Consider the following 21,591-nt stretch of genomic DNA (forward strand, 5'->3'; position numbering starts at 1 on the left):
GGATTAACTCCAGTCACCGGCTCTGTTGCACAATGGCTAGCGCCCTGGACCTCTACTGGAATTTGGGATGGTCACTTAAAGTTTGTGAGATCGAGTCCCACCGGAGTCCAGCTCCTCCCTCCATTCCATTCAGGTGTTTCATGACCACAGGACCTGTAGAAGATTCAGAAAGACTGCAGCCCTGAGTGCCTCTCACCTCTGTTTCTGGGACAACAATAACCTTGGTGTCTGGATGACTGAGTAGGAACACTTCCCTGTCCATGGTATCTCGTAAGCAACCAGGCCCACCTGGTGGTACAAAGGGCACAGGTCTGGAGACCTGCAGCTACTGCAACTTTGGCCTCTGATCACTCTGAACCCAATGGCCCATCAACCTCCAAATCAAAGACCATATTTGCCTTGCACTTGCTGAGATCTGGGCTATCGGCCAACTTGCCAACCCTGGGTGTCTCTGGGCCTCTGGAGGCTTGGTTTCTTCATAATGAAAACGTTGGGCATCCACAGCTGCCATTGTCTTTGAACAGATCCCCTAATCCCTTAGTCCAATAGAAGTCTTTGAAAGGTGTCTATTCACAGGGATTAAAGATTAAAATTTGGTCTGGTAAGTACTAGTATTTGGACCTATTTCTTCCAGAGTGTAGGGAGCATCTTTTGGGGGACCTAGGTAAGTTAAAGCACCACCTCCCATAGGGTATGGGTGTTACAATCAGGAGGCGGTGTTGCACAGGGGTTATGGGTGTGGGTGTGCAACAGACTTGAGCCAACTTCTCAGTTGAAAATTCAAAGTCCCCATTTGTTCTCACTGTAAAAATGAAGACGTACTAACAGTGACAACCTCACAGGGCTTGTGTGCAGTGTCATGGGGAGCACCTGAATTAGCACTTGACGTCACTTGTTATTGTAGCTTACAGGCTCGCTGGTCACAAACCACCTACAAAATCTGGACATGAAGACTGTGTCTGATCTGTAGGGCTCAGCAAAGAACAGAAACTTGATAAATGTTTGTTGAATGAATGACAGTGGATCGGAAGCACTGACCTTATCCACACCAGGATTCAGGAGTATAAATATGATTATTTCCGCATCAACTGCTGAGGTCACATGCAGAGAAGGCAAGTGAGAATTTGGAGGTCGGTTGGTGACCAGTCTTGTACCCTGCCCGCCCGTTCTCCCTCATTCAGGTTGGTCGCATCAGTGAAGCCGGAGCAGTAAACCCAACAGACACTGGGCCAGGCCTGAGCGTGGGGGCAAGAGGACCCAGAGGAAACAAGGCAGTGTGCCTTTATGTTGCTTACAGTCTACTTGGACACACACAGAGAGGGCTGGCGGAGATTAGATCCCTGGGTTGTCCCTCGCCAAGTGCCGTCTTTGCCGGTAGTCAGACACATCTGGGCCGCTCTGCCAGCCCCGCCTGTAAGGCATGGGGCAGATCACCTCTCCCCGTGGAGCCCGGGTGCCCTCGTTTGTAGAGTGGAAATTCCTACCTCCTGGGGCTGGGTGTTGAGTCAGTGAGGACATGCATGTCATGCTGTCCACACGGGGCTGGCGCTGGCAAGGCTTCAGATGCCATAAAGTCGCTCAGCTCCAAGAGGGCGGGGACCAGCTGTCTGGATCACTGAGAAGCCCCAGCAATCAGCAAACAGAAGATATTTGTGAAATGATGGAAGACTAGGGGGCTTGTGCATCTGAATCCACGGGCAGGGGAAGGCCATGTGGTGGGGTGTGGTGGGAAAGGACTTTGTGTGCCAGGCCGAGTTGACCCTGGTGCAGTGAAGAGGCACTGGAGGTTCTCAGGAAGGGCAGGGGCTGGGTGCTGGCACTTGTGGAACGGGCTGTGCTTAGGCTGACCTCACAGTGGGCTCCTTTCCACTGACATGACCCCCATCTGCCCTGCATGAGGGAACTAACATCAGCCTTAAACCTCCAGACTTCTGAGACTGACATTTGGACTCACCTGAATTGAACCTCCAGAGGACTGAAGTGGTTTGGCCCCTGGCACACAGTAGGTGCTTACCCCATAGCTATTCAGTGGTGTTTGGCTTTAGTGATCTCTGAGCTGTATAAGTCCTCCCACTCTGGGCGTGTGCAAAATACATACCTCTGGCTTACTGTGTACATGGTGACTTCAGAGGCCTCAAGGGGCCTTCATGGCAAATGACAGCTCCCATTTCCTCAGTGCTTACTGCGTGCTAAAGCAGTACTCAGGCACATGGCCCTGTTGCGAGACAGGCACACTTCCTGTTTCACAGAGCAGAAAACAGAGGCTCCAGGGGGTGCAGTGGCTACCGCCAGGGTGCAGCGCTGGTCAGTGGTGAGCAGGTCTGCCTGCCTGTAGCGCCTGTGCCCCCAAACACTGCTCTGGGATCAGCTACAGTCCTGCCACCAGAGTTTTTCTCCAGCTGGTGACAAAATGGTCACCCTCTGCTCTGAACCCATGACTCCACCCCAGCTAATCCTATACTTTTTTTATCAGGCAGAACAGGAGCTTCCCCTTGGCTATTGGGAGAGGGCTCAAAACCTGTGCAACCCTAGGACACTCCCTGAACCTGAGACTCTGAAGCGAGGCTGCATTGCTGTGAGGACTGAGTAAGACCTCGTGTGCGGAATGCCTGGCACAGAGCTCACCATGCACCCCTTCTGCGACAAAGCAGTGAGCCCCGCTGTGTGTGTGCAAGCCTGTTCCCAGCAGCGAAGGGAAAGAACAAAGTCCCTGTCTCGTGGAGCAGACACAATCCTGTAAATAAACAGTTTCAGAGTGGTCAGCAAGAAAACAGGGTGATGTGATGGAGGGAGGGGGGCTGCTCAGAGGGCGTGGTCAGGGATGGCCCCTCTTAAGGTGACATCTGAGCACAGATGTGGACGACAAGCTCTGTAATGACCAGAGGACAAAGGCAGGAAAAAGGTCCACATGGTTTATTTAGATGAGTGTAAGTTTCCAGGCAGTTGACAGGGCCTCGAGGGCTGTGTAGGAACTCAGTAAGTGGCACCTACTGCCAGCATAGTTTTTCTCCAGCTGGTGACAAAATGGTCACCCTATGCTCTGAACACAGGACTCCACCCCAGCTAATCCTGACAGCCAGCGCCCACCTCCTGAGTGCTGCAAGGGCCCAGGGTTACATGGGCACCACGTGGCTGGAGCAGGTGGGCTACTGGGCTGGGCAAAGGCTATCTGAGTCTGACCTTTCTTCTGGAGAAAGGGGACAGGGGTCTCTGAGACCCTGGGAAGCCATGGAAACAACTGGCAGCTCTGGAAAGGTGGCCACACTGCGAAGATCGATGAGGTATAAGGAGCACACACCACCCCCTCCTCTTCTGCAGAAATTCAGTGCTCAGGAAAAGGCTGCCCTTTTGGAAAAGGCCTCGGTTCCAAGGTCAGTCTCCACCCGCCCTCCCCCCCCCCCCCCAGGGAGCTGCCCTGGACATGGGGTATGCATGAGGAAGGCTGAGGCCCTGGTCCAGGCCTAGCTCTGCTCCTATTGTCTCATTAGTGACATGCAATAGCACCACCTCCCTCGATTGCTGGTGTCAATGGGATGATGTACTGAAGTGCTTGACACTGCCTAGCACAAAGTACAGCTCTAAATACCCTGTAGCTGTTATTACCCATAGGGAAACTGAGGCACCGGAAAAGCAAGCAGGAGGCCTTGCAACCTGTGTTCCAGTTACTCCAGGGAACTCCTTGCCCATCTCTGGGCATTTGTTGCTTTATCCACCCAAACTACAGGCTCTGCCATTCTGGCCGTGTATCCTGTACTAAGTTTATAGACAGGGCCACCCACTCTTCTACAATCCTTCACCGTCTGTCCCCACTCCTTGTCTCTGGTCCAAGGAAAATGCCTGGCAGCTGCCTCTTCCACCTGTGAACACAGAAACGCAATCGCTCCTGCCTCTTGGGTAAGCCCTTCTACTAAGCATCACCCCATGAAACCGCCACAATGACCATTGGAGGCGGATGCTGTTTTCCTTCCCCTCTTGCTGATGAAATGGGCTGAGAGGGGAGGGGACTTGCCCTAGGTCCTTCTGCTGGAAAGCCATAGAGTTGGGAGCATGAATCTGTTTGCCCAACTTCAGACCAGACATGGGGTGAGCAACTAAAGGTCAGGCTGGTGAGGGTGTCTCCTCTTGGGGCTGGCAGGCCCAAGGCTGCCTGTCAGCCGGCACTGGGCAGAGGCAGGGGAAGCAGGCTCGTGGCCCAATGGGAGCCTTCATTCGGACAGTGGAGACTTCTCCTCCCCTGCCCCACCTGTTCTCGGCCTCTGGAATTAGGTATAGTCCTCCCCTGGGAGGACACCCAGCCATGCTGGCTGGCAGGGGGTCTAGGACCCGGCTGTGGACCAGACATCCCTGAATGAGACAGGAGGGCTGGTTCCTGTGCACGTGTGGTTCTCTTCGGGGGGCTCCAGGTGCCCTGGCGCCGCCCCCCCCCCCCACACTGCCTGCTCCCTCCTGGGCTGGCCCCCAAAGCCACTCGGCAGTGGTTATGACAAATTCTGGTAAATGATGTCCAAGGGTTGGTGTTCAAAGACAAGGACCAAAGGTGTGGCAAGGAGCCCTCTGCCTCCAGGGGAAGTGGGTGGGGAGCCAGGCCGGGCCCTCCTGGCTCAGCAGCTCAGGGCCTAAGCCAGGCCCTTGATGCGCCCGGGGGGCCCTGTGATGCCCAGCTCCTCCCGCAGGGCCGTCAGGGGCTGCTCCCAGCGCCGCTCATAGTACAGGTTGAGGATACACGGGGCTCGGCGCCCATTCTGAACTGCCCACGGGATCAGCTCCGAGACCAGCACTTGCAGGTGCCTGCGGGCAGCAGAGGGAGGACAGAGAAGATGCTGAGGGCCGGGCACACTGCGTGCCCTGCAGTGATGCACATTTCTCTGGGAATCTTCACACAGACCCAGGAGGAAGGTAGTTATTGTCACTGATTTTTTAGTGAGGAAGCAGAAGCTCAGTGTGGTCAGAATCCTGCACCCAAAGACACTCGTCCATCTGCTGCCAGAAATTAGTGCTAGATCGCCCCCCAGCCGCAACTGCATCATTCTGGCCTGGCACTGAGGCCCGGCCCAAGAGACCCCAGGGTCCCAGGAAATGTCCAGGCTGCCTCTGCTGCCCAGGAAACCCCATGCCAGGTCACTTTCACCTCTCTGCCCCATTCTTTCCACCCGGCTTGCTGGGGGACCATGGAGGCTGCTGAGGAAGGCTGCATGCTCCTCTGTCTCCTGGAGCCCTGGCCCCTGAGGTCTCCCTCGATCCCTGGGTCCCCTGCCACTGGAGAACTTACTGGGCACGGAGGCGGACTGGTCCGAAGAGCGCACCCAGGATGCACATGGGCAGGCCGGTCTGGACAGCCTCAAACCACTTTACTGTGATCTCCCCTGGGGGCAGGGCAGGGGATGGGAGGGGGTGAGCAGGGGCCAGGAAGCGAAGCCAGAGGCACTAGTCTCGCCAAGCAAGGAGGTGCCTGCTTCCCTCTAAGGGGCCTCTTCTCCCCGGGGGTGGGGGTGGGGGGGGGGCGTGGTGGCCCAGCCACACCCAGTCTGCTCTGCACTGTGCCCTGGGGTGCTCAGCTTGGAGTGGGGGAGACGGTCCAAGAATCAGAGGGAGTAAGGGCTTAATAGGAAGCTTGGGGTCAGAATGCAGAGAGCTGTACAGCTAGGATAGGTCCTACAGGCCTTAGGGAGTTTCTGAGGGTGTCGGAAGAGGGAGCCCTGATGCTCGGGTGTGCGAGAGGTGGGGGGATGACACAGAAGCTGGCCATCACGTTCGGGTAAAGCGGAAAATGAGGCACTGAGCTGGGTTAACTGGCCAGGGACAGAGGCAGGTGCGCCCCACCCTGGCCCTGCTCACAGACCCTGGGGGACAAGCTTGTTGACGTGCCTTCTCCCCAACCCACCCCCACCCTCCAGGCAGCTGGCAAGGTGGCACTCACCCAGAATGTTGGTGGGCATCCCCAGCAGGGTGTGGAGCATGTCGTGTACCTCCCGGTACCGCTGGTTCACGTAGGCCAGCTCCTCATCATCCACGAATCGAGTGGGCGCTCGGGTATCTGGGGAGACCCTCTGACAACCATGAGCCTCCCTTAGACCCCTCCCCACAGTTCCCAAGGCCCAACTGTCAACCACCCCCACCAAGGTGAACCCCCCAAACTCCCCAGGGACTTTGCTTCTGCCTGCACCTGCCGACGGGAGTCCTCGGGCAGGGGATGCGGTGGCACTGACGACCCCTCCACCTGTGCCAACTCACACAGTGTCTGTGCCTGTTGGACTCCACGGGAAAGGAGCCTCCGAAAGGAGGGGGAAGCAGTTGTTTCGTGGGCACAGAGCTTCAGTTTTACAAGATGGAAAAGCTCTGGATGTTGGCCTCACAACAGTGAGAGGGTACTCAATACTTAGCTGTCCATTTAGAAGTGGATGAGAAATTTTATGGGGTTTTTTGTTTTGTTGTAACACAATTAGAAACTGAGTAAAAAGATCCATAGCACAAGCTAAGGACCCTAGGGTGCCTTGGGAAGGTCCCAGGGTGCTCTCTCCCACCACCCTCATCTTCACCTTGAGAATTCCTGCTCATCCTTCATGAGATGGCTTAAGCACACCCTCACGGGAGACCGTTCCTGCTTTCAGACTGATCAGGCCCACGTTACGGCCCCTGCCGTGGCCCTCAACATGCTCGTGTGGCGACGTTTGATGCACGTGCTAGTTGATGTCCCTCTCCCAGACCTGGGCTGTCCAGTGCAGCGCCACTTGCCACATGTGGTCACTGGGCCTTGAAATGTGACACGTTCCAACTGAAATGTGCCGTACATGAAAAATACTGGATTTCAAGGACTCAGCATGAGAAAAATGTCAACTCTCAATAATTGAGAGTACTGACTACATGTTGTAACGATATTTTAGATACATTGGGTTAAACATTATTAAACTGAATTCCACTTGTTTCTTCTTGCTTCATTAAAGTAGCTAGGAGCAGAGTTTAAACGTCCTGCGTGGCTTGCATTCATTTTCCAGGAACAGGGCTGCAGCAGCCTGTCAGCCACACGGGATGGGGCGGGCTGTTTTGCTCGCTGCTTTATCCTCAGGGTCTGCATGACGAAACATCTCTTGAATGTGTGGGTAAAAGGCCAGTCCCAGGCACTTTTCTGACCCCAGGCAGGAATGTTAACTGCCATTTTACCCACCCCCTGCCTCTCTGTCCTCAGCAGCCCGCAGCGGACAGAGTGGGAACAGCCCGGTGTTCCTGTTCCTGAAGCACGGCCTCCGCCTGTCCAGAGGCTGAGAGCTGTGATGTCTTCACTGCTTCGGGGCTGCTGGCTCAGTGTCAAGGTCTGTCTGTGGCCTCACTGGGTCCTGGGTCCTAATGGGGTGTGCATCGTTGTACTTGCTGTGTGAAGCTATGTGAGCATAGTAATAGCAGCTGCACTTACAGAGTCCCTACTATGTGCCTGCACGGTAAGATGCCCTTTACACAAATTATACTTCACCCTCCTGATCATCTAGGGGGCAGGTACTGGTATGAGCCTCAGATACATATAAATGAGGCTCAGAGAGATAAAGTAACTTGGCCAGAATCACATAGCTAATCCAATGGCTGAGCTAGAGTTTGAAACAGTTTGCAGGATTCCAAAGCCAGCAGCTTTAACATCCATTATTGATAAGGCACATCAGTGCCCTGGAAGATAAACATCAGGTCCCTTCTCCTCAGAAACAGAGCCTGAGCCTCACAGAGGCCAGATGACTCGCCCAGGGCCATCTCGCTGAGAAGCAGCAGGATTCGAAGTGAAGCTACTTTCACTCTCTCTTTTTCCTTATTCACCTCAAGCTACGCTTAACACCAAAGCTCATTCCTGTAATCTTTTTTTTTTTTTTAATTTTATTTATTTCTTTTTAGAGAGAGAGGAAGGGAGGGAGAAAGAGATGGAGAGGAACATCAGTGTATAGTTGCCTCTCGCGCACCCCCTACTGGGGACCTGGCCCGCAACCCAGGAATGTGCCCTGATTGGGAATCGAACTGGCAACCTTTCTGTGAGCAGGCCGGCACTCATCCACTGAGCCACACCAGCAGGGGTATCATGCCTCTCATCTTGAGGCCACGAGGATGAACATATTCCCTACCAATGCCCACCTTAGGGAGGGTGGCCTCATGTTGAACCTTGATCTACATCTCTGCCAGCACAAAGGTGCCCCGCCCCGTGGGTTTGTGTCCTCTGGCAGCGTCACCTCCTCTGGGGCTGCTGCCACAGCGAGGGCTGTGACTGGCAGAGTGCCCAGGGAGGCCCTGGCAGTGCCATCCCCTCCACAGGAACAGCACAAAAGGCTCTAGGTGAACTTCAGAGGAAGGTTGTCCCTCCTGAGGTGACACCTGGGGCAGGTCACCCTGGTGGGTTTCCCGCTGATGAAATAATCTGCATGCTGGGAATTCTGAGGAAGACGCAGGAAATGGGGCCAGGGCAGGTTATTTTTTCAGGGAGAGTAACCTTCCAGGGCAGTGGTTCTTAGCTGGGGACATTTGTGGGTGTTAGAACTGGGGGGAGGGGGTGCTACTGTTATCTGGTGGGTAGAGGCCTGGGATGCTGCTAAACATCTGACCAGGCACAGGACAGCCCCCCACAGGAAAGAATTACACGGCCCAAAAAGTCAACAGTGCCAAGGATGAGAAACCCAGGGTCAAAGGGACCTTCCTCACTCCTTCCCCTCCTCCAGCCTGCTGGGCAGGCCCCACTTCAGGGTCCTTTGCTAGGACGTGTGTGTGTCGGCAGGTGGGGAAGGGCACAATGAAGGTATCTGGCTGTATTCTAAGGTCCTTTTATGAATCAGGTGTTACTCTCCTGCTTGAAATCCTCAGCGGCTTTCTACTGTTCCTATTGCAAAATATAGACTCCCTCCCATGGTTGGCCGGGCCCACTGGCCGCCTCCCGGACTCTCTCCTCTGCTGCCACATCGGTCGGTTTCTCTCTCCTTAGACACTCAGGGCCTTGAACTCTGGCCAGTCGCTCTGCACGGCCCGTCCCTCCCATCTCCCCTCAGGGCTGGCTCTTCCTCCCCCCTCTACGTCTCCTCGGAGGGGCCGCCATGGCCTCCACCTTATCAAAAGTGGCACCCACCGCCATCACCCTTGTCTTCCCTCATGGGGACGCCTGTCCTCGCAGCACGGTCTTCTAGAACGGGAGCTCACGAGACAGGCCCTCTGCTGGTTTTGTTCACCGCGTCCTAACTGCTGTGAACAGTGTCTGGCAAGTTCTAATTGCTCAATAAATATCTGAGTTTTTATATGGCAGTTTCTTCCTTTTACAGCATCAGCTACCTGCCCAACCGTAATATTAGCTTCCTCAGGGCAGGGACCTTGTCTGCCTAGTTCACCATTGTGTCCCCAGGACCTGGAACAATGGACAGCATGCCAGATGCTAAACAAATGAACGAGTTCCTCAGTAATTGGGACCCTCCTCTCCCCTTGGAGCTGGACAGTGCCACAATTTGTCCCACTCTAGGGCAAGCATGGTCTCTGGCACAGGGGACACGGTGCGGCAGTTAACAGCATGACCCGGGTTTGCACACTGCTGCCATTAATGGGCTGTGTGAAGTCGGCGAGGCGCTTACTCCTCTGGGCCTCACCTCCACCTATTAAAGGGGATAATAGTAAGACACTCTGACAGGCTTATTGGGAAGATTCAGCAAGACCGTGTATGAGCCTGGCATCTGGGATGCAGCAAGAAGTTAGTAAGTGCAGGCCAGAATGATCACCTAAGTGATGTTATCATCCCATCTACCTACCCTACAGAAAATGACAAAGCCTTGGCACAAGAGACTAAAAAAACACTCCTGCCCACGGTGGCAGCTCAGGGCTCTGCCTTCCTGGGGACGTCACTCCCATGCCACTCATCTGCCCTTCCAATGATGGCCACACGAACAGAACCTAGGAACTCACATTCACATCCAGGAAACGAAGATACTCGCGGCCGAGGGAGCCCTCGGGCAGGCTCTGCAGCTTGCCCAGGTCAAGGGTGGACAGAGAGATCCGGGGACGCTCCCTGCAAGGCACAAGGCAGGACTTAGGTACTGGGAGGGTCCAGCAAAGGTAGGTAAAAGGTTCAGTTAGAACAAGGTTGTAACAGGTGAAGGGGCAGAGCAGCAACTGGGTCACGGGTCCTGATGGAGCATCTTCTAGGTGGTGGGGACTGAGGAGTCCACCACAAGCTAAGGTCGTGGTTCCTGCCCACCAGGGCACGGTCTGGGCGGGCAGGCCTCAGGTGTGATCAGGGTACTCACAAAGGGCACTGCAGAAAGGGGTGGGGGTGCAGCCAGCACAGTATGGGTGCTCAGGGAAGGTACAGAGCCCTGTGGCTGGAACTGGGCTGAGGCCACCACACAGCACTACCTACAGGTCATCGTAGTGTCTACATGAATGGCATCCCTGGAGCTGGGCAGTGCCCAGTCCGTGCAGCTGCCCCTGGAGGAATGGGACTGACACAACGTGACTCCAGAGAGAGCAGGATTCCCACAGAATGCTCCCACCCCCGAGCCAGAGCTGGGACCTACTGCAGGATCTGGGCGCCCTCTGAGTCCCTCTTCATCCGGTCCCTGAGGACCTTCAGGGCGCGGCGCCCTGTGGTCTCCCCTAGAACTGCGACCATGTCTGAAAGGAAAGAAATTGGGACAAATGTAGGCTGGGCTCTTTGGCCAGTTACTTGCCCTGGTCTGAGTCTTAACTTCCAAATGAGAAGACAGGGATAAGATCTACCTCTAGTTGTGAGGATTCGTGTTAAACACTTAGCAAATCATTCTGCACGCAGTTTGGGCTCAGTATAGCTATAGTTACAACGTCAAAGTCATTAATCTACTGGGATGAGGTGGCTCTGGTGAGCACAGTGTCTCGAGAGGTTTCAGATCACCTTCCCGTCCATTATCACAGCACCATGTGATGGCCCGATTGACAGGTATGACCTCTGTTATCAGAGTTCTGGGTTGGAGCCCAGGTGCGGTCACTGTCTAGGTGACCTTGTGCACACTGCCTCACGTTTCCAACCTTCAGTGTCTTAGTTTGCGAGGTGCAGATAACACCTTTCTAACAGTTAATGTGAGAAGTCAAAAACATCACGCATATAGAACACGTAGCACAGTGAGCAGCCAGAACGTGCTCAGTGAGCAGCCAGCGTTATTGTTTGTATCAGTAGGAGTAATGGTGTTCCTCAAACTTAAGAAGCCTGGGAGGGATGAGAAAGGCATCATAGACCCTTAGGATGTTCTGGTCCTACACCCGCCAAACAGTTATTGAGCATTTATTACCGGCAAGGCACTATCCAAAGTTCTGCCGGCACAGAGGATCAGCACCGTCATCATGGTCCCTGACTTTATAAAGTTTAATTTCTAGCAGGATGTTACCATTCGATGCGTGCTTATAAATCATCTATTTAGTCCAGAGGTTCTCATGGTGGCTGGATGACAGAATACCCTGGGAAGTGGTTTCAAAAGGCAGAAGCTCAGATTCCAGGCCCCTTCCACCCGCCCCTCTCCACACCTGACAGATAAAGGCCGAGTTTAGGGTGGGACCCGGGCATCTGCATTCCTATGAATGTCCCGGGTGATTATGAGGTACAGCCAGGTTTGGGTACGCTGACCTAGTCTATTCTCCAGTTACCCATAGGAAACGGAAGCCCAGACAGAGTTCAAGACCTTCCCAGGCTTCCAAGGCAAGGGTCTCCACGGGAGCGCGGGGCGCGGGCTGCCTTACCGTGGCGATACGGGTTGTAGAGGGCCATTCCGGCAGAGCCCACGGCCAACAGCGCCTTCTGCAGCGGCGAGGTGGGGATGTGTTCGGGGTAGAGCAAGCCGGTGCCATGGCTCGCGGCTCGGAAGGGCCCAGCTGCCGGGCAAGAAAGAGGCCGTGGTCAAAAGTGTGTGTACGGGAGCCGGGGCGTCGGCCTCCTTCCCGCCTCCGCCACTTGCCTGCAGCAGGCCCAGCGAGACCCTGGAGCAAGCGGAGGGGTCGCGGGGCTCCCCTCAGCAACGTCGCCATGACAGCAGGCACGTCCCTACGGCCGCGGGAGGACGCGCGGGGAAGGGCGGATGCTCCAAATTTCCTTGGCGACGGAGCGCGGGAGAGGTCAAGTCAAATGACTTCGACCCCTATTGCTCTGAGTCGTGCCTTTTGGGGGGTGGGGGTGGGGGCGGGGAGGGAAATCTTAGCACGGGCAGGAAAGGGCCCTATCGCCAAGTATGAGAAAGAAAATCCGGGCGATCTGTCTGCTACCTATCCTACCGATGTAAAACTCTCCCCATTTCACTTCACCCCCAGAAAGGGTCTCCAAGTAAGCCCGGCCAGCATTGGGCTTCAGAGCCGGACCGTACTTCCTCTGCCCCCGCACCTTCCCCCCGAGGATAATAAGAAGAGAACCATTTCCGGCTGCGACACAGGACGGCGCTCACGGGAAGGACTCTGTTTGGGTGAGGGACTATATGGCACTTCCGTCCGCCCAGCTCTGCAGCCAGCCCGGGCCGCCGGCGGCGGGCATGGGGTCCGCGGGCTTGGCGCGGCTGCACGGGATCTTCGCGGCCTACAAGCCCCCGGGGCTGCACTGGAAGCACCTGCGGGACACCGTGGAGATGCAGCTTCTAAAGGGTGAGTGTCCGTAGCCAGACCCACGAGCGCGCTCCCGTCCTCCCGGGAGTCCGTTTCCGCCTCTGATCCCCGAGCTGAATAAAGTCATGTGACCTAGTCGCCTGGGCACGGCGTTTTCCTAATCAGGTATTCTGTACTCTATGAGCCCTCACTTTCCTTTGTCTTTCCTTTGTGTTTCCTTTGCGTTCGATTGGGTAAACAGACTCAGTAATTGTCTGTTGTCATAAGCAGTTAATAAGGAGTAGAGTCAGAATTTGAGCTCAAGTTTTTTTCCTACTTGCTATTCTGTTCGCTGCACTGCGGGCCCTCTTCTGTCTCCTGCATCTCCATCCTTCCCTGCCCCTCCTCCCCCAGGTGATCGGACAGAATTGACAAGATGTCCTTTACCTGTGTATGCTTAGGTCTCAATGCTGGGAAGCCTCCTGCCCCTGAACAGCGGGTTCGCTTCCTGCTAGGCCCTGTGGAAGGCAGCGAAGAGAAGGAGCTGACCCTCACGGCCGCCAGTGTGCCCACCCTCACCAACCATCCACTGGGTAAGGCACATTGATGGTGTCACTTCTCAGGAAATCTCTGCCCAGAGTCAGTGTCTCCATCAGTGCTCAAACTCCTGTCCCAGACCTTTGAAGGGCCACACCGTGGAGAGGAAGTATTTGACAAGGAATATGCCAGGGAGTAAAAAAAAGGGAGAAAATTTCCCAGGGAGTAAATACTAGGCTTTGCAGGCTCAGTTCTGCCATCGTAGTGCAAAGCAGCTGTAGGCAATATGTAAAAGCAATGAGCCTAGCTGTATTTCAGTAAAACTTTACTTGTGGACACTGAGATTTGAATAAAATTTTTTGAATTTCATTTAATTGTCATATATCACAAACTAGTATTTACTTGATTTTTTTTTTAAATCACTGGAAAATGGAAAAAGAAATTTAACTTATGGGCCATTATAACAGGCTTGAGGACTTTGCCTGTGGACTGGGTAGTTTGCTGATCCCTTTACTATTCTGGGACTCCGGGCAGCAATTGAAGCCCTTAGGTAGAAGTCCTAAGGAGGTAAGAGTGGGGAGGCTATAGGAGGACCAAGGGGCTTGACCAAAAACCTCTAAATGCCTTAAACAGCGACATTCAGCGACTCTACAGTATGACAAGTACGACGTATTAAGGATCTACTTCGTATTAGATACTGTGTTAAGCTTCTTCCAAATACCATCTCATTGAACCTTCCCCACAGTCCTGTGAAGTGAATCCGATTCTCATTTCCCAGATGGGGGAACTGAGGCTGTGTGTTGACATTAACACAGCCTGGGTCCAGTCGGCTCTTCACCACCCCGTCCCCTCTCCCAAGATTCCTCTTGAACTACAGACGTGTAAATGTTTCCGGTGTATTCCAGCATTCACTCCATTTTTTTAGCAGCTTTTTTGATGAACAAAATTGACACACAAAAAAACTACACATATTTCCATGTGTATATTTGGATGGCTCCTTCATTTTTCAGTAGTTATGTTCTGAGCAGCTAGTAGTTCTGGGTTCTGGGGGTCGAGCTGTGAACAGACCGACCCAGGCCCTGCCTTAAGGAGCTCACAGCCTCCTATTTCCTCGCCGGGAGTGTGGCCAGGACTCGCCTGCAGGTGCTGAGCAGGGAGCCCTACAATTCCCATTGTTGCGCCCAGTCCCCTGAGGGCATGGTGATAGGCAGAGTCCCCAGGCATCTTAGGTTGCCCTTTCTCTGGGCCCAGGGAGCTGAAGAAGTGGTTCTAGGCCCCAGATTCCATGGAGGGGAGGTCTGAAAGTCCAACCTGGTCCTGGTCTGGTCTCCGTGAGGCTCCACTCCAGGGATGAGGTCATCACACAGCCCAGAGCCCTTCGCCTTTGTTGAGGAAAAGGACCTCATTTGCTTCTTCCTAGTACGCGGACCAGCGTTCACCAGCCTGAAGGTTGGCGTGGGACACCGGCTGGATGTCCAGGCCTCTGGGGTGCTTGGTAGGTGCTGTGGTGAGCCTGGGGGTGCAGTGACACAGGCTTGGGGGGGGGATTGGGGAAATACTGGGACCCAGCCCACTTCCAACTTGTCAGCCATTTCCCACCACTGCTCTCCCTTGGTTCCTGCCCCAAGTCTGATCAGCTGGTGGAAGGGTAGGAGTGACTGTCACCCACCTTTATCAACTGATCCTTGCATGTGACATGTGGTACAAAGCCACCTGTGCAGATGCGTTCACCATGGTAACCTTACTAGGTCGATACTGCACGATTTTATGGATGAAGTAAGCAAGCTTCCACAAGCTTAGCTGACTTGTCCTGGGTCACGTGACTAGTGAACATCACTGGTCCAGAGAGGGAAACCATCCTTACTCACATGGGGTAGCCAAGCGTGTGATTGTGGCCCCACTAGCCAGGGTCTGGGTGTCACTGGAGCTGGACACACAGAGCCCTGAGTCATGAGCCATCTGTGTGCCAGGGTCAGGCGGTGTCCACATCCTCCAGACTCGACAGTCACAGTCCCTGTGTCTTGCTTCCTGGAGCACTGGCTGGCAGACGTGATCTCATGCCCCCTCCCTCTTTGGGAGTGAATGGAAGGCCGTTCTCTCCTTCAGTCAGAGGGACAAACAGAGCCAGGGGAAGGCAGGGAGCGGCCACAATGCCCCAGTTTACAGGGCCCTTCCTTCGTGCTGGCTGCTGCTTGCGCATTGCCTCCTCAGTCTTCACAACACTACAGCGATCGGACGATGTTTTAATCCCCAGTCCCCAAGGAGGCTGAGGGATATGCTTAGAGCCACCCCCAAGTGAAGTACAGGTCTGGGTGACTGGACCAGTGGTCTCTTTCTTTTGAATGCATCAGAAGTCCCTGGGGAACTCATGGAGCATCTGTGGCCCCCTCCCTATCATGAGTCAGTCAGTGCATTTGGGTGGGGCCCAGAAATCTGCATTTTCATATATACACAGAGGAGCTCACTTGCTCCCTGTAGAAGCTTTCCTTGCCCCCTTGCTGGCTTCCGTATTGTTGGAGGGGGGAATATTCTGGCGGCAGGTGTGGGAGTTGGGGGTCCCAGGGAAATGGCAGTGGGGGAGCCAGACGTGAGATGACCCTGGATGCCTTTCAGTGCTCGGCGTGGGACGTGGATGCAGCCTTCTCACCGACATGTACAACGCTCACCTCACCAAGGTATGGGGGGTGCAGGGCTGGGGACAGCTGGCTTGTCCTCTGGTTCTTTCCCTGGGGGTCATTGGCAGGGTTCTGAAGCAGAGAGAATGCCCTTGGGCCCACCCAGGCCGTCAGTGAGCATCATTTTGTGGTCCATGTAGCAACGATACAATGGTGACTGCTGGCATTGCATGCTGCCTGCTCTATGCCCAGGACTGTGCGTGGACCCCCTCGTGGACGCCTCACCACTTCCTTGCAAAGTGGGGTCTGTGGTTAACCCATTTCACAGGCGAGAGATTTCAGAGGTGGTCGCTTGCCCAGGGTCGTGTAGCCTGAAAGGGACAGAGCTGGGATTTGAACCTGGATCTTTCCGACACTGAGCCTGACCGTGAAACCCCTTCATTCTCTCCCCAAGACTCAGGGGGGCATGTCATTGTCCAGGCTGGGGCTAGGGGGTCACGTTAGAGGGCCTGTGTTTCTAATGGTTAAGAACACAAATTCCGGAGCCAAAACCGGCTTCTTCCTCTGCCGGCTGTGGGTCCTCAGTGGATTACTTGACATGTGTGTGCCTCCGTCTCCTCGGCTCCTAAACGGGAGTGATGATGGCGCCGCCTCTGTATGGGCTCGCTTTGCAGATGGAGTTAGTGCTACACGGAACACAGCACCTTCATTGGCGCGTGGTAAATGCTCCATCACCGTCACCGTTGTCTTCATCTCTCATCATCTGATCTGTGTCAGAGGCATAGATCACACTTAGAGGGGTGGAGGGAAGCCAACGGCATGCTCTGAGGGGCCCGCCGTGATAAATTGTCAGGTTAGCCTGGCATGGAGAGGCGTGGAGGCGGGGGTGGTTGCAGTACACCCATCAGTGCCCTTTGCGGGCTGCTCGTCCTGTCAGAGGAAGGTCCAGTGCCCTTCCCCAGGGGGCAGTGGGACAGCCGGGTGGGGGCCGAGCACCTGAGCTCCCTGAGAGAAGACCAGAGGATCCCCCACCCTAGCCTCAGTCTGGCACCTCCTCCCTCAGTGCTGAGGCTTGGAGCGGGGACACAGCTAGATCTTCCCGTCCCTGTCCTGGCAGGATTACACAGTTCGCGGCCTCCTGGGCAAAGCCACAGATGACTTCTGTGAGGATGGGCGGCTGGTGGAGAAGACAACGTATGGTGAGAACCTGTGGGAGCCCCCAAATTTGCCTTCCATTGACTCCTCCCCCACCCCCACAGTTACTCTTAGACACACCAAGCTTGGGCTGGCTACTGGAGGGCTTTGGACACATTGTTCTGTCTTCCAGGAATGCTCTGTGCTCCCTGTGCCTCCTCATGTGGCTTAAATGTCACCTCCCCAGGGAAGCTTCTCCAGCCCCTAGCCAGACCGGAAGGACTCTTCAGAATAGTGATCAGCCAACCCTTAGCGATTATCTAACACCCACCTCCTGACCAGCCGCACCCATGAGAGCAGAGACTGTGTAATTTCATGCTCGTGATCACACATGCATATCTCAGGGCCTGGGGCGTGGGAGGTTGTGTCAGATAGGGGTGGGCTTGGGAGGGGGGGAGCTGGGGATGGACCGGGACTAGGTGGGGGTAATGTGGGTGAATGAATGGATGGATGGGGGATGAGTGGGTGGCGGATGGGTGACTGAATGGCTGGATGGCCCATTCTTCACTCCTCATTCTCCCCATGTTCTAACACTTCCCATACAATTTATTGCATTTATTTGGCACGTGTTTTTGAGTACCAGTCATGTCCCAGGCACTGGGAAGACATATGGTAAATCAGTGGGGGTCCCCAATCTCAATGAACTCAGAGTGTCGAAAGGGGAGAGACACACCTCTACATCTTGTGGAGGAGACTAAAAGCACACAAGGCAACACGGTAGACTTGTGGGTGCAGGTGTGTGTCAGCACCCAAAACTGTGTAAAGACAACCACCAAGTTGGCACTTCTGAGAGGGAGGAAGCCAGAATCTGGAGAAGGGGAGATGCTTGTTGGTGCTGATCTGAATTTCTTAAAGAACATTAACATGTCAGTTACATAATCAAAAAATAGGGTAAAAACCAGAGAAAACTAAATGGTGGGAAAGAGACCCAGGTGCAGAGTGGCAGAAGCCAGGAAGAGCAGCATGCTGCAGGAGGGGCTTCCTGGAGGAGGCAGCATTTGAGCTGGCAATAAATGAGGGGAGAAGGTAGTGGCAGGTGCACCGCAGGTAAGGCAACAGCATGAACGAAACCAGGCAGAAGGGATGAGAGGCCTAGGCCCATCCAAGCTGGCAAGGCTTCAGCCCTCAAAACCTGCCCTTTGGAGCCATGAGTTGGCACCTGCCCCAGCTAGACCGCACGATCAGCCTGCTTGCAGAGTGTGTGTGTCCCCAGGCTTTGCTGCTGCTTGCCCCACAGTCACGCGGTGGCACCAGCAGGCAGAGCTGCTCCTACTTTGCCACCTGTGTCTGCATTCTGACAGATGGTATCCGCCCTCTCAGGGTTCCTGGCACGAAAAACCCTAGACTGAGGCTCAGGAGGCATGACTCGGAATATTAGGCAAAAGTCACATTATATCTTTGAGCTTCATTTTAAGATGAAAATGTTTTTACCCTGGAGTCTGTGAGCCCATTGAAAATGTCCTTAAAGTGCTGAATTCATGAAAAGGGGCCTGAATTTTCATAAGACTCTCAAAGGCCTCTCAACCCCCAAATGGGACCCCTGGGACCTTCAGATTCCAAGGATGGGCTGGTCTGGGAGGGGCTTGTCAGTCTGCTGTCAGTCGGGCCTCAGTGGGCACCTGTGCACTCATCGCCCTCTGACTTTCAGACCACGTAACCAGGGAGAAGCTGGACCGCATCCTGGCCCTGATCCAAGGCTCCCATCAGAAGGCCCTGGTGCTGTAAGTGGGGCCCTCCAGGAGGAGCTGGAAAACAGCGATAGGTGCCCACAGGGCTGCCATAGGCTCCGCCCACCTGGGGGCAGATTCCTGGGGTCTTTTCAGAGCCTGAAAGCAGGCATGACCCTTCATTCCTTCTACAGTGAGCAGAAATGCCTCTGTGTCAGGTCTGGGGCCAGCCCATGGGGAAACCGAGGGGAATGCAACACCAGCTGCCTTCCTGGGGTGTGTATGGAGAGGAAAGCCAGGGACCCGCAATGTTATGGCACAGCCCGGGGGAAGCAGTCAGCACGTGTGGCTGTGGACGCCAGGGAGAGCATGCAGAGGTGGCAGACTGCGTTTGCGGACCTGCAGGGACAGAGGAAATGGCTGCTGAAAAGGCCCCGGAAGGGCAGGGGAGGTTGAGGGTGGATGAAGAGCTTCAGGAAAGGCATCTTTCAGGAGTGGGCAGGGCCAGGGGTCAGCAGTTGGCTCAGCTGCCTGCCTTCTGATCCCCAGGCACTCCAACCTTGACCTGCAGACCCAGGAGGCTTATGAGATGGCCGTGAGAGGCTTGATCCGGCCCATGAACAAGTCCCCGATGCTGATAGCCGGCATCCGATGCCTCCACTTCGCGCCTCCAGAATTCCTCCTAGGTAAGTTGCCCTGGGAAGTTGGGACAAGGAGATGGGACTCCTGGGGCTGGGGGGTCACGGCAGAATACCCTCCCAAAGGCCAGCGCAGGCCAGCCCGGATTTCCGCTGGCTGAGGCAGCAGGGACCAACTTCCTTCCCAGCCCTGGGCTGGACTTGGCTGGTCACAGACACGTAGAACAAATGCTGCCCTCGCTCCTGCCAGGTCACCCTCTGAAGCCAGAACTTAACAAGCAAAGGTTCTATGTAGTGGCTCGCTTCCAGAGCTGCCAGTCCGTCAAGGTGATGTGGGCATCAGACAGCATCCTCACACCAGACGCCCCCCCCCCAGGCCCAGCCCTGCCCCTCCCCGCCTCCTTTCACTGCCGCCTTCTCCGTTGGTCGCATGATCAGACCCCCTTTCTTAGGCACTGACCGGACTCTCCCCATGCTAAGGACCTTACAGTATAAGCCGTCCGTTAGACCCTCAGCCACTCATTTTACAGATGAGCAAACCAGTCAGTGCAATGATTTGACCCTAACCCACCCACACATCACCTGGGGTCTTCCTGCAAGGCTGATTCGGACTCAGCAGGTCTGGGGAGGGCCTGGGGGGCTGTAGATCTAGCAGGCTTTCCCATAGCACCTACAGGGTGGCCTTTAGGCTACGCTTTGAACAGCAAAGCCCTAGAGAACTAAGGTGTCTTGCTAAGGTTATTTCACAGTCTGGAGGTGCCAAGGGGTGTGGATCTAGGTCAGCAGGCACCAGAGGCTGTGTTCCTGACCACCGTGTCTGTCATTGTGTGTCCCTGGCAGAGGTGCAGTGCATGCATGAGACGCAGAAGCACCTGCGGAGGCTGGTGCACGAAATCGGCCTGGAGCTCAAGACCACTGCTGTCTGCACCCAAGTGCGGCGCACGCGCGATGGCTTCTTCACCCTGGACGACGCCCTCCTGAGGACCCAGTGGGACCTACACAGCATCCAGGATGCCATCCGGGCCTCAGCCCCCCGGGTGGGAGCAGAGCTGGAGAAGAGCTTGAGGCTGGGGCCGGGCACCCAGCAGCTCCCTGGTCCAGGCTGGCAGTGGGACAGCGAGGAGCCGAGCTCTGCCTTGAAAGCCTGGACAGCTGGTGGGGCGGCGGGTGGATGAAGATAAGAGTTGTTCCCAGCCAGCACAGATGACTGTGCAGAAAGTAGGGGAAGCTCCACTGTATGTGACATGAAACCCTGAAGCTGTAAGAGAAGAGACCTGACTCAACTGAAAAGGAAAGACTTCTTTATGGAGTAAAAGAGGTACAAATACTGGCAGTATGTTTAAAGAAGAAGTAATATCCATAATATGTAAAGAGCTCTTAGAAAACAAGGTGACAGGAAATTGGGCAAATGACACCAATTGTTCGTAAAAATATAAAAAGAAATCCAAGTGGCCAGTGAGCCAGAAATGATGCTCAACGTTTCTAGTAACAAAAGACCTCCAGATGAACAGAAGATCACTTTTCTTTAACTAGAAGCTGGCTACAAGCCTAAGACCCCTAAGAAACACAAGATAACCAACCATTGAGCTTATTCAAGGGCTCAAAGAAGGACTGAAACCAGACCAGGGTATACCTGCAGGGAGAACATAATGACCATTCATCAGCACGCCGTAGTCATAGAAACACCTAAACGGAAGAGCCTACTCCTACCCTCTGACCCCCGGAGAAAGCCTGAGCATTCACTAGAAGGTGTGACTCTGGTTCTGATCCCCCAAGTTTCTGCCCTCTGTAGGGCTGAGTAAATCCCATGCTCGTTACCAGTGTCCCTGAACTGAATTCTTCAGGAGACAACCCACATCGGTTCTGGGTTCAGCTCGGTAGTAGCAGGAGTACACAACTGTAAGCTATCGGTAGTATGTATCAAAGTTCAAACTACTGCGTATGACTCAGCAGTTACAGTTTCAGGAATCTAGCTTAGGTTGCAGACAGTTACAGATTCATATGTTTTTGTAGCTGTGTTGTAATAGTTATAGGTGGCAATGTAGTTACCATCCGTTAGTTAGGGACTGCTTAAATAACCAGCATTTATAGGTCCAAAAGGATCTATTCTCATGTCTTCAAGAAAGCCAACCTGGCCCTGGCTGGTATGGCTCATTGAGCACCAGCCTGCGAAACGAAGGGTCACAGGTTCGATTCCCAGTCGGCATATGCCTGAGTTGCAGGCCAGGTTCCCAGTTGGGGGTACAAAGAGGCAACCACACATTGATGTTTCTCTCCCTCTCTCTCTCTGGAATAAATAAAATCTTAAAAAAAAAATTAAAAAAAACCCCTGGCTGCAATGGCTTAGTGGATTGAGTGTGTACTTTTTTTTTTTTTTTTTTTTTTTTTTGGCTTGGTTGGTTT

The 21,591-nt window shown here is 54.5% G+C and overlaps 3 protein-coding genes across 4 annotated transcripts in view; 1 reads left to right on the forward strand and 2 right to left on the reverse strand.

Moving 5' to 3' along the window:
• Positions 1-2,898: 2,898 nt before the first annotated feature.
• Positions 2,899-12,475, reverse strand: COQ4 (coenzyme Q4). The gene is made up of 8 exons (XM_024562250.4): positions 12,373-12,475; positions 11,925-12,123; positions 11,710-11,841; positions 10,518-10,614; positions 9,907-10,009; positions 5,918-6,047; positions 5,270-5,363; positions 2,899-4,788 (listed from the first exon to the last, which is right to left on the reverse strand). Exons 2-8 carry the CDS (start codon positions 11,992-11,994, stop codon positions 4,617-4,619), a joined length of 798 nt encoding a protein of 265 aa, XP_024418018.2. The 5' UTR covers positions 11,995-12,123; positions 12,373-12,475; the 3' UTR covers positions 2,899-4,616.
• TRUB2 (TruB pseudouridine synthase family member 2) lies at positions 12,435-21,527 on the forward strand. The gene is made up of 8 exons (XM_024562072.4): positions 12,435-12,597; positions 12,999-13,130; positions 14,495-14,569; positions 15,688-15,749; positions 16,807-16,888; positions 18,532-18,604; positions 19,100-19,236; positions 20,029-21,527. The coding sequence occupies exons 1-8, from the start codon at positions 12,435-12,437 to the stop codon at positions 20,361-20,363; spliced, it is 1,059 nt and encodes a 352-aa protein (XP_024417840.2). The 3' UTR covers positions 20,364-21,527.
• Positions 14,563-21,591, reverse strand: part of SWI5 (SWI5 homologous recombination repair protein) — a 29,274-nt gene continuing 22,245 nt past the window's right edge. For both annotated transcript variants that reach the window (XR_006655720.3, XM_045196819.3), the window contains one exon: positions 14,563-16,457. Coding sequence is in view for 1 of the 2 variants with exons in the window: in XM_045196819.3 (XP_045052754.2) it covers positions 16,396-16,457 (62 nt within the window). In the remaining variant the exon portion in view is untranslated. The remainder of the gene's footprint in view (positions 16,458-21,591) is intronic.

Source organism: Desmodus rotundus, chromosome 1 (genome assembly GCF_022682495.2).
Source record: "Desmodus rotundus isolate HL8 chromosome 1, HLdesRot8A.1, whole genome shotgun sequence".
NCBI lineage: Eukaryota > Metazoa > Chordata > Mammalia > Chiroptera > Phyllostomidae > Desmodus > Desmodus rotundus.